This window comes from Oncorhynchus kisutch, linkage group LG6 (genome assembly GCF_002021735.2).
Source record: "Oncorhynchus kisutch isolate 150728-3 linkage group LG6, Okis_V2, whole genome shotgun sequence".
NCBI classification, from domain to species: Eukaryota; Metazoa; Chordata; class Actinopteri; order Salmoniformes; family Salmonidae; genus Oncorhynchus; species Oncorhynchus kisutch.
In genome coordinates, this window is record NC_034179.2 from 76578894 (window position 1) to 76591451 (window position 12558).

Sequence of the window (12558 nt, forward strand, 5' to 3'; positions counted from 1 at the left end):
AATATATTCGGCTCTATTTACACTCCGATTCGAAAATGCTAATTAGCATCAAAGTAGACATCTTGCAAAACTACAAATCTCCGCACACTCCTGCACTTCATCTGTAGCTGACACCTTTACTAAGTTATTGTGTCAATTTAAAACTTGCACAACAGTTCACAGAATTGTCTATTAAAAGAAATTTAGCCAATTTAGGAATGACTACATTTAACTAACTTTAGATAGTTAATCCAGAGATTCTTACCTTCTCGTCCAGATCATCATGGCATTTGTAGTTCTTTATGACAGCCACATTAGCAGCTTATTAGCTTTTCATTTTTGGGAGGTAAATACATGCGAGGTTATTGATAAAAGTTACCTTGTCCTAGAGAGATTTACAAAACGTCACGCCAGGGTAAGCCTTCACGAAACACAGCCCTTATTTGAAGTGTTTCTAAAATCCCCTATGGGAAAAACAATTGTAATCATTTCCCCGTTTATGGGGGTTATAGAGTACTGTGGTACTCTATAACCAGCTGAAGTAAACACCCTTATTTCTTTCCATTTAATCACTGAAACATTATTGTACAATATGTGGACTGATCACCCTTTTAATTCAGTTAGGAATTAATCTAAAGCTCAACCGGCAAGGTTACAGTATTATCCAACTTCATGGTGAACACTATAACTGTTTTTTCTTATTTTCCCTTTATTTAACCAGGTAGGCTAGTTGAGAACAAGTTCTCATTTGCAACTGCGACCTGGCCTAGATAAAAATGAGCAATTCGACACATACAACAACACAATCACACATGGAATAAACAAAACATAGTCAATAATACAGTAGAACAAAAGAAAACAAAAAGTACAGTGCCTTGCGAAAGTATTCGGCCCCCTTGAACTTTGCGACCTTTTGCCACATTTCAGGCTTCAAACATAAAGATATAAAACTGTATTTTTTTGTGAAGAATCAACAACAAGTGGGACACAATCATGAAGTGGAACGACATTTATTGGATATTGCAAACTTTTTTAACAAATCAAAAACAGAAAAATTGGGCGTGCAAAATTATTCAGCCCCCTTAAGTTAATACTTTGTAGCGCCACCTTTTGCTGCGATTACAGCTGTAAGTCGCTTGGGGTATGTCTCTATCAGTTTTGCACATCGAGAGTGACATTTTTTCCCATTCCTCCTTGCAAAACAGCTCGAGCTCAGTGAGGTTGGATGGAGAGCATTTGTGAACAGCAGTTTTCAGTTCTTTCCACAGATTCTCGATTGGATTCAGGTCTGGACTTTGACTTGGCCATTCTAACACCTGGATATGTTTATTTTTGAACCATTCCATTGTAGATTTTGCTTTATGTTTTGGATCATTGTCTTGTTGGAAGACAAATCTCCGTCCCAGTCTCAGGTCTTTTGCAGACTCCATCAGGTTTTCTTCCAGAATGGTCCTGTATTTGGCTCCATCCATCTTCCCAGTCCCTGCTGAAGAAAAGCAGGCCCAAACCATGATGCTGCCACCACCATGTTTGACAGTGGGGATGGTGTGTTCAGGGTGATGAGCTGTGTTGCTTTTACGCCAAACATAACGTTTTGCATTGTTGCCAAAAAGTTCAATTTTGGTTTCATCTGACCAGAGCACCTTCTTCCACATGTTTGGTGTGTCTCCCAGGTGGCTTGTGGCAAACATTAAACAACACTTTTTATGGATATCTTTAAGAAATGACTTTCTTCTTGCCACTCTTCCATAAAGGCCAGATTTGTGCAATATACGACTGATTGTTGTCCTATGGACAGAGTCTCCCACCTCAGCTGTAGATCTCTGCAGTTCATCCAGAGTGATCATGGGCCTTTTGGCTGCATCTCTGATCAGTCTTCTCCTTGTATGAGTTGAAAGTTTAGAGGGACAGCCAGGTCTTGGTAGATTTGCAGTGGTCTGATACTCCTTCCATTTCAATATTATCGCTTGCACAGTGCTCCTTGGGATGTTTAAAGCTTGGGAAATCTTTTTGTATCCAAATCCGGCGTTAAACTTCTTCACAACAGTATCTCGGACCTGCCTGGTGTGTTCCTTGTTCTTCATGATGCTCTCCGCGCTTTTAACGGACCTCTGAGACTATCACAGTGCAGGTGCATTTATACGGAGACTTGATTACACACAGGTGGATTGTATTTATAATCATTAGTCATTTAGGTCAACATTGGATCATTCAGAGATCCTCACTGAACTTCTGGAGAGAGTTTGCTGCACTGAAAGTAAAGGGGCTGAATAATTTTGCACGCCCAATTTTTCAGTTTTTGATTTGTTAAAAAAGTTTGAAATATCCAATAAATGTCGTTCCACTTCATGATTGTGTCCCACTTGTTGTTGATTCTTCACAAAAAAAATACAGTTTTATATCTTTGAAATGTGGCAAAAGGTCGCAAAGTTCAAGGGGGCCGAATACTTTCGCAAGGCACTGTATATATACAGTGAGTGCAAATGAGGTAAGATAAGGGAGTTAAGGCAATAAATAGGCCATGGTGGCAAAGTAACTACAATATAGCAATTAAACACTGGAATGGTAGATGTGCAGAAGATGAATGTGCAAGTAGAGATATTGGGGTGCAAAGGAGCAAGATCAATACTATATGGGGATGAAGTAGGTAGATAGATGGGCTGTTTACAGATGGGCTATATACAGGTGCAGTGATCTGTGAGCTGCTCTGACAACTGGTGCTTAAATCTAGTGAGGGAGATATGAGTCTCCAGCTTCAGTTAATTCCAGTCATTGGCAGCAGTCATTGGCAGCAGAGAACTGGAAGGAAAGACAACCAAAGGAGGAATTGGCCTTGGGGGTGACCAGTGAGATACACCTGCTGGAGCGCGTGCTACGAGTGGGTGCTGCTATAGTGACCAGTGAGATGAGATAATGCGGGGCTTTACCTAGCAGAGACTTGTAGATAACCTGTAGCCAGTGGGTTTGGCGACGAGTATGAAGCGAGGGCCAGCCAACGAGAGCGTACCGATTGCAATGGTGGGTAGTGTATGGGGCTTTGGTGACAAAATGGATGGCACTGTGATCGACTGCATCCAGTTTGTTGAGTAGAGTGTTGGAGGCTATTTTATAGATGACATCACCGAAGTCGAGGATCGGTAGGATGGTCAGTTTTACGAGGATATGTTTGGCAGCATGAGTGAAGGATGCTTTGTTGCGATATAGGAAGCCAGTTCTAGATGTAATTTTGGATTGGAGATGCTTAATGTGAGTCTGGAAGGAGAGTTTACAGTCTATCCAGACACCTAGGTATTTGTAGTTGTCCACGTATTCTAAGTCAGAGCCGTCCAGAGTAGTGATGCTGGACGGGCGAGCAGGTGCGGGCAGCGATCGGTTGAATAGCATGCATTTAGTTTCCCCTGCGTTTAAGAGCAGTTGGAGGCCACGGAAGGAGAGTTGTATGGCATTGAAGCTCGTCTGGAGGTAAGTTAACAGTGTCCAAAGAGGGGCCAGAAATATACAGAATGGTGTCGTCTGCGTAGAGGTGTACCAGAGAATCACCAGCAGCAAGAGCGACATCATTGATGTATACAAAGAAGAGAGTTGGCCCGAGGATTGAACCAAGTGGCACCCCCATAGAGACTGCCAGAAGTCCGGACAACAGGCACTCCGATTTGACAAACTGAACTCTATCAGAGAAGTAGTTGGTAAACCAGGCGAGGCAATCATTTGAGAAACCAAGACTGTCGAGTCTGCCAATAAGAATGTGGTGTTTGACAGAGTCGAAAGCCTTGGCCAGATCGATAATACGGCTGCACAGTAATGTCTCTTATCGATGGCGGTTATGTTGTCGTTTAGGACCTTGAGCGTGGCTGAGGTGCACCCATGACCAGCTCTGAAACCAGATTGCATAACGGAGAAGGTACGGTGGGATTCGAAATGGTCGGTAATCTGTTTAACTGTAATGTCTAACTCTGATGTTTGCCTGTTTAGTACATGTTGTTGGTCTCCTTCCAATAAAGATTGATCAAGCATGAGGAAGCCAAAGTCATACACAAAATCCCTTGTGATGTGGACAGACAGTCCTGTAAACACAGGGATTTTAGATGTGGCCTTCAAGTGTCACTTTTTGAATAAGACATTCTACACCTTATGAACAATAGTGACAATAGATGCATAGATAAATAAAACATAATCAAAGCAACAAAAAAAAGATCTACATCAATCAGCTATTTTGTTTAAATAGAAGCAGCTATTGCATATCAAGTCACCTTAAAAATGTCTTCTCTCTACACTTCACTAATTAATCATTTCACATGAGGGTGCTGTTGTCATATTTGGGAGCACTAAAATTAAACTGAGACGATTACACATTCTGTTGGAATTGAACATAGCATTGGGGCAGCAGGTAGCCGAGCAGCTAAGAGCATTAGGCCAGTAACTGAAAGGTCACTGGTTCGAATCCCTGAGCTGGCAAAGTATAAAAGATCTAAATTTTTTGCCCTTGAGCAAGGCAGTTAACCCCCAACACTCTGCTCCCTGGGTGCCGATGACATCAATTAAGGCAGCCCACCGCACCTCTCTGATTCAGAGGGGTTGAGTTAAATGAGGACGACACATTTCGGTTGAATGAATTCAGTTGTACAACTGACTAGGTTTCCCCTTTCCAGTGAAAACAAAGTACAGAGCTTTAAAAATAATATATTACATTTTTAATATAACCAAAATAAAAGATACAATTTCAACTAAGGAAAACACACAAACTTTTATCATTTAGCAGAACTTTATTGTTGCCTGTGGGGGTTGTTGGTGTCCTCCAGGTGTGAATGGACCCTTTGGCTTCACCATGGATGCCTCATGAGCCCCAACTTCACAAACAAAACCATGGCAAGGATCATGGAGGATAACTGCAAAGAGGAGCGGACAGGAAAACAATGACTTGAAGCCAAGCAACATTATCTATTCAGCAACCAATTGCTATAGAATAGATAGTTATCAAACTTAGAATACTCTTTAGGTCCTAATGGTGAGCTACTGTAGAAAAAAGCATTACTATGCTTTAAAAAGTGCAGTTCTTTTCAGCAATAGTCCTTGGGTCTGAGAGAGGTTAAAGAAGAACTTGAGGGAGCAGTGTAACTCATAGGGAGATTCTCAATTGGGCAAAAGTCCACTCCTCCGTGACCCGGGAACCGATAAGTGGTTAAGGACAGTTGAAATTCGTTAGTAAGCGAACAGAGGAGTTTACTCCCTTCCTCAATTACTTTGTTCAGCAAAGGATACTGAAGTGCATCCTCTGCGAAGTGTTTTGAAATCTGCCAATCCCCCTTTGAATCAGCTGTTTACTCAGAGGAGAAAAGCATGCACAGATTTTAAAATTCTACATTCCTAATCTTTTTATCCAAATGTATTTTTACCACTTTACACGTGTATTTTGCGATTCCTTCTCTGTAAACGTCATCTGTCTGATGACGAGCTAGTGGAGAAAGAGTCACTTCATGCAATCACTTTTTTTTACATGTTTCCTCTCCTCGATTACTTTTGAAATGTTTTAGAGGTCAATCTTTATTTGTCACATGCGCCGAAAACAACAAGTGTAGACTTTACCGTGAAATGCTTACTTACAAGCCCTTAACCAAAAGTGCAGTTCAAGAAGAGTTAAGAAAATATTTACCAAGTAGACTATAATAAAAAGTAACACAATAAGAATAACGAGGCTATATACAGGGGGCACCGATACCTAGTCAGTGTGCGGGGGTACAGGTTAGTTGAGGTAAATTGTGCATGTAGGTGGGGGTGAAGTGACTATGCATAGATAATAAACAGCGAGTAGCAGCAGTGTACAAAAGGGAGGGGGGGGGGGTCAATGAAAATTGTCCGGTGGCTATTTTATTAGCTGTTCAGCAGTCTTATGGCTTGGGGGTAGAAGCTATTGAGGAGCCTTTTGGTCCTAGACCTGGCGCTCCAGTACCGCTTGCCGTGCTGCCGCAGAGTGACTGGAGTCTCTGACAATTTTATGGGCTTTCCTCTGACACCACCTATTATATAGGTCCTGGATGGCAGGAAGCTTGGCCCCAGTGATGTACTGGGCCGTTCGCACACTGTTGGAGCGGTATGGGGTGGTATGTGAATTGGAGTGGGTCTAGGGTGTCTAGGATGCTGTGACCAGCCAGCCTTTCAAAGCATTTCATGGCTACCGACGTGAGTGCCACGGGGCCGTAATCATTTAGGCAGGTTACCTTTGCTTCCTTGGGCACAGGGACTATGGTGGTTTGCTCAAAACATGTAGGTAATACAGACTCGGTCAGGGAGAGGTTGAAAATGTCAGTGAAAACACTTGACAGTTGGTCCGCGCATGCTTTGAGTACACGTCCTGGTAATCCGTCTGGCCATGCGGCTTTGTGAATGTTGACCTGTTCAAAGGTTTTGTTCACATCGGCTACCGAGAGCGTTACCACACAGTCATCCAGAACAGCTGGTGCTCTCGTGCATGCTTCAGTGTTGCTTGCCTCGAAAGCGAACATAAAAGGCATTCAGCTCGTATGTTAGGCTCGCGTCACAGGGCAACTCTCGTCAGGGTTTCCCTTTGTAGGACGTAATAGTTTTCAAGCCCTTCCACAACCGACGAGCGTCAGAGCCGGTGTAGTAGGATTCAATCTTAATCCTATATTGACGATTTGCTTGTTTGATTGTTCGTCTGAGGGCATAGCGTGATTTCTTATAAGTGTCCGGATTAGTCTCCTGCTCCTTGAAAGCGGCAGCTCTAGCCTTTAGCTCGATGCAGGTGTTGCCTGTAATCCATGGCTTCTGGTTGGGATATGTACGTACAGTCACTGTGGGGACAATGTCGTCGATGCACTTATTGATGAAGCCATTGACTGAGGTGGTGTCATGACTGGCCTCGGGTCAGGTTACCGTGGACCACAATCCTACAGAGATCTCTCACTCCCACCAGAGGGGAAGCGATCGAGAGGTATGGAGATGGGGGGGTTTTATGACACTTCACGCCCATTGTAAATATTAAGGCAGTAGGCAAAATTCCTTTGTCCTGTCACTATGGAGAACCGGTCTCAGAACATGCAATAAATGGACTTTGGGACAATAGGTTTTGTCAGCCACAATGGTGGTAATGATGATAGATGGAATATGAAAATGATGTTGTTTTTGTTATGTTATTAAAAGTTAAGGGACGACGGTATAACAAAAACATTGACTTTAAGAGTTTTCCTAATATGTCCCTACTGTTTGCATATTGTACGTTGTGTGGAAAATGTCCAGATCAAAGATAATGTTTTTGTAAAGATGAAATGTGAAGTTAGTTGTCTAAATTGGATCTGAGTAAAAATCCAGACCTTGCCTTGTAACTTGGTACGGCAAGAGAATTGCCCTAAAGGAGGAAACAGCCATTTCTGACCCCAGGGTATAAAACATGAGTTAAGAATTAACATATTAGACTAAGGGACCCTGAGCTGCAGCCAAGGTCTGAGTGGTCAGCAAACCCAAAACGCAACACAAGGTTGAAGAAGACAAAGGAACCTTTTAACAACCTATGTTACAGATGAGTAGCTGTATCTAAACGGGGTAAATTCAAGCAGGACCACCTGGTCACCACTCTCCAAGGAATTGTGTGTCTACACTGTTTTCCTTCCCATGCTGGAACCATCCACACGGCTGATTAGCCCTCCTCCGAAAACCACTTTTCAGAGCAAGGGTGAGGAAACAGACCACCAAGAGATAGGACACTTGACATCGTGAGGAGAAACAGAGAGTTACACCCGGTAACCGAAGACGGACCGTCATCAGAGAAGTCGGAATCCGGTCCACGCAGAGACACCCATCTGAGACCTTCAACACGTAATTACATCATTATATTCTGAATTATAAGAGCGGTAGTTCGAGGCAAGGTTAGGGTTAAAATAAGCATAACTGACAAATGCACCTAAGTGTGTTTTTTTTCTTCTCATGCACTCTCTCCCTTTTGAAATCCCCATTCTGTAACACGTGTCATATTGTGTTGGCCCGCTAGGGACCTGTTTTATCGTACTAAGTTCTAATCAATAGCCTAGACTGTGTGTTTGTGGAGCTTATATGATAATTTTAGCTTGTTAGCAAATAAATAATCAACACAATTGGTTTGGTACGGCCTTATTTGGTGAGACTCGGGTTTGTGCAGATTCTCGGATTATGTGACGTTCAGAATGAGACTGTAGAGGAAATTGATTTATTAGCGACTGTTGTAAAATCGATATTCTGATATTCTTTGAGTTAATTTGTGAAATATAACCAAACTTTAACATGGTGTGCCAGGTTAATGAGTTAATAATTGCCCGATTCATTTAATCACGTAATTATGAACTTTTAATCATTCGACGAGCAGCAGTCGTCACATTAATCAATACAACGTCACGACAGTGGTGTACTCCTCAATGCCATTGGATGAATCCCGGAACATATTCCAGTCTGTGCTAGCAAAACAGTCCTGTAGTGTATCATACGTGTCATCTGACCACTTCCGTATTGAGCGAGTCACTGGTACTTCCTGCTTTAGTTTTTGCTTGTAAGCAGGAATCAGGAGGATAGAATTATGGTCAGATATGTCAAATGGAGGGCGAGGGAGAGCTTTGTATGCATCTCTGTGTGTGGAATAAAGGTGTTCTTGGATTTTTTTTATTTTTCTGGTTGCACATGTGACATGCTGGTAAAAATTTGGTAAAACTGATTTAAGTTTGCCTGCATTAAAGTCCCCGGCCACTAGGAGCACCGCTTCTGGGTGAGCATTTTCTTCTTTGCTTATGGCCTTATAGAGTTGGTTGAGGGCGGTCTTAGTGGCAGCTTCGTTCTGTGGTGGTAAATAGATGGCTACAAATAATATAGATGAGAATTTCTTGGTAGATAGTGTGGTCTACAGCTTATCATAAGGTAAGTTGCTCTACCTCAGGCGAGTAATACCTCGAGACTTCTTTAATATTAGACATCACACAACAGTTGTTATTGACAAAGACACACACTTCTCGCCTTCTCTTACCAGAGCCTTCTCTTACCAGAGGTAGCGTCTGTTCTGCCGGTGCATGGAAAATCCCGCTAGCTCTATATTGTTCATATCGTCGTTCAGCCACGTCTTGGTGAAACATAAGATGTTACAGTTTTTAATGTCCCGTTGGTGGGATAATCTTAATCGTAGGTCATCAATTTTATTTTCCAATGATTGCACGTTAGCAAGAGCGGATGGCAGTGGGAGTTTACTCACTCGCCTACGGATTCTCAGAAGGCTGCCCGATCTGCGGCCCCTTTTCCTTCACGCAAAAGGCGGGGATCTGGGCCTGTTCCAGTGAAAGCAGGATATCCTTCTTGTTGGACTCGTTAAAGGAAAAAGTTTCTTCCAGTCCATGATGAGTAATCGCTATTTTCGGTCAGCAGGAACATTATGTACACAATAAGTTAAAAAAATAAGGTACACAAAACAACTAACAAAATAGCACAATTGGTTGGGAGAATGTGAAACGTCAGCCATGTTCTTCGGCGCCATCTTTTCATCAGGTGAGGAGAGGGTGGAGGAGACGACGCGAGGAGTCAAGCAAAACAGATTGAAATTCTCCCATACCATACCTCCATCATACATATGCAGCCAGCTGCTGATCCCAGGATGACACTCTGCTCTCTGATCACTGTGATGACCTTACCAAAGCAGCTCTGGGGGAAACACAAAGGGGGCATTTGGATTAAGGCTTTACAGCCTTAGAGCACAGACTGATACAACAGTGCAGTGAGTTACCTGTGGTTGGATCAGACTTGGAGTGATGGTGATACCGTCACAGTCTGCAAGGGTCTTGTTCACGCAGCAAGTCTTAGGGTAGTTCAAACCCGTGGTTGTACTGAACACAGAGCCCTTGAAATCTACAGTCGTGTTCTCAAAACCACAGCATTTGAACTAAGAGATGAAAAACCAATAAAGACATTAGCTGTAGACATTAGCCAATAAAGACATTAGCTGTAATAACTACTGTCTGAGATGTTCTGGTGGTCAGAGAGCTTCTCACCTTGACCATGACTGTGTTCCATGCTGTTGAGATTGGGTCTGTTGCCGCTGGGCCCATATAGACAGTCATCAGGGAATTCTTGCTTGCATCACGTACCACTAAGCTAACCTGTCACATATAGACATCACAGCTTATTGAAAGGCATAGCCTGGCTAGGCTATATCATACAAATAATTAAATAATTTACAGGGCTCTAAATTATGATATAGGTTCGCCTACTTGATGATACAGATGCCAGCATGTTAATTTATTCTTACCAGATTCCGGTACGTCAAGACAAAAATAGTCCCAATGATTTCAGCAACAAATAGCATTGTCACGATGAAGAAAAACTGTTCAGGGTACAAAAAATGCAGAGATAGTGAAAATGTTGCCTCTTATTGAAGCTTGCCAGGTGAAAAGAGTGGGACATTTACAACTCTGCAGTAGTATAACACAGTAAGACAATTATTGTCTGGTGCCTTGAAATTGACTGCACAACTGTTGTCTCTCACCAGCATGATAAAGAAGCGGTTCTCTTTCCAAGCCCCACAGCAGCCGATGAGGCCCGTGAAAGACAGCACTGAGCCCATACCAATACAGATGTAGCTGATGTAGATGAGCTGAGACGAGTAGGGGCCCAGGACATCCACAAACGTAGCTGCTCCATATCTAATCCATGCGCCAAGTCCCAGCAGCACAAAGCCACTTATCTGGAGGGGAGAGAAGGATGGTGGTGTTCTTTCATTTGAGTTGTTATGGCCTGTTTTTTTCTTCTATGTTTTGCCAGATGGATTTCTCAGGCTAGGTAATATTACAATGACAACAACAGCAGTTGCTGTCTTCTTCTGTGTGTTTGACTTTTGCAATGCATTCACAAACCTCGGTTTTATGAGAGGGCAACTATATTTCTATAGCTAGCCAAGAACAGTTTACATTATCGATTATAGAAGAATGTTCATTATTTGCATTTCAAACACAGACAGTTCAACTGAGCTTTGTTTGCCAGCTAGGCAACATTTAGCTACTTACAACAAGTATCACACAAAGCAGCAACATCAAATACCGCATCCATGTGTACAGTTTGTCATGTCTAGCCATTTTGCAAGTTCGACCTTCTATAATGAAAGGAGAAAATATGACAAAATTATACAGAACAGGATAGGCTTATAATAATACTAGCTAATGAGACACATTTTTGGTAAACAGCTGAGAGATGGGACTGAAGAAATGTAACCAGTCTCAAATTCAAAGATGGAGCTATGGATGCCAGGACTGACCATCCAATAGATCCAAATGTTAACCATGTTTTGAAGCTAATCAGAGTTTGTTTAAATGTACATTATTTACAAACAATAGAATATATATGCTTATACAATTTTGGGTTTGAATGTGGTAAAGCAGTTTAACTAATGTTAAGCTCATGATAAATGAATGAGTTATATTCTTCAAGAGTAAATAGTGATCTAATAGTATCACTAATTAAAAGTATGGATACAAAAATGGATGTACCAATCCCAGATTCTCCCTTTAATAACTAACATTAAAGATCAGTTCGAGCCGGCTAGTGTTAGCTAACTATTAGCCTAGCTAGACTAGCTACTGTAGCTAGCTAACGTTAGTGACCTGACCATGGATCGCTTGTTACTGGTAGTTCGCTAACTTAGCTAGACTACCCTCTATGTTTAGAGGTTATAGTTAAATTGGCTATCTAGCTAGCGCCATTTTAGCTAGCGAGCTAACGTTCGCGTCTGTCCTTACTTTTAATAGGTCCAGACGATTTAGGCCTACTGCTATTAAGGCCTACTTGCTGCCAACTGTCTGTGTCTGCCTGGCCAACAGGTGTCATATTCTCTGTCCAGTCACAACACACTGCGATCAAAACCAGTACAGTATGAAGAAAGGCTAAAACTGCTTCTCCAATAGAAATCCCCGATCACACTTGTAGGCGATGTCATGGCGACGTTGCTAGCTAAACTCATGCTAGAAAACGCCATCGGCTCTAACGTTCGTCTCGCGCCGAAATGCGCATATGCAGGCCGTCAAAATCAAATGCACTCCTTAAAGTAGTTTTTTGACGAAAATGAAAACGTGTCCGTTTGTCACTTTCACGAGGTTGGAGTAATAACATGTTCAACTACTTAAGACATTGCCTCGAATCTACATTGTGCCTTTAGATTTCACTTCTCTCATTGACTTTTTAAACCACAAACCCCAGCCTGGTCGATTGTGTTTCGCAAGCGTTCTCGGAATTCTCGCGATGTTGCGCCTCTGGGTTTAGCAACTCTGTGCTGTGTTTAAAAAAAAATGTAATAAAAAAAAATACAAAATAATATATATATTTTTTATTAATATAAAATCAATACATAAAGCACATGAGGGAACACAAGCATACATAGATTACAAACAATAGACAATCGAGCTAGGGGGTACAATATCACATTGCAATTACACAAGGACCTTAAGGGACTAACAGCTTTTTTGTTAGTAGAGCATTTAACCGTCTTAAAATACAGTTCAATTTCTTTTTGTAGGGTACGAAAATGTGGTTTTCTGTTTGTAAATTTACATTTGTGTTTATGAAATT

At 42.0% G+C, this 12558-nt stretch overlaps 1 protein-coding gene across 1 annotated transcript; it reads right to left on the bottom strand.

The window, feature by feature from the left end:
• Positions 1-4714: 4714 nt before the first annotated feature.
• LOC109883314 (tetraspanin-16) lies at positions 4715-12253 on the bottom strand. The gene is made up of 8 exons (XM_020475337.2): positions 11733-12253; positions 11004-11089; positions 10487-10684; positions 10250-10324; positions 9993-10100; positions 9728-9883; positions 9562-9645; positions 4715-4865 (listed from the first exon to the last, which is right to left on the bottom strand). Exons 1-8 carry the CDS (start codon positions 11818-11820, stop codon positions 4800-4802), a joined length of 861 nt encoding a protein of 286 aa, XP_020330926.1. The 5' UTR covers positions 11821-12253; the 3' UTR covers positions 4715-4799.
• Between the last annotated feature and the right edge of the window lie 305 nt (positions 12254-12558).

Bases quoted from the DNA above. Each gene is read 5' to 3' on its own strand.
- LOC109883314 (XM_020475337.2), bottom strand. From the start codon at position 11,820: ATGACACCTGTTGGCCAGGCAGACACAGACAGTTGGCAGCAAGTAGGC. The intron at 10,685-11,003 runs GTAAGTAGCTAA...TCTCCCCTCCAG, and splicing joins TGCTTTGTGTGATACTTGTT to ATAAGTGGCTTTGTGCTGCT. The intron at 9,646-9,727 runs GTAACTCACTGC...TGTTTCCCCCAG, and splicing joins CAAGTCTGATCCAACCACAG to AGCTGCTTTGGTAAGGTCAT.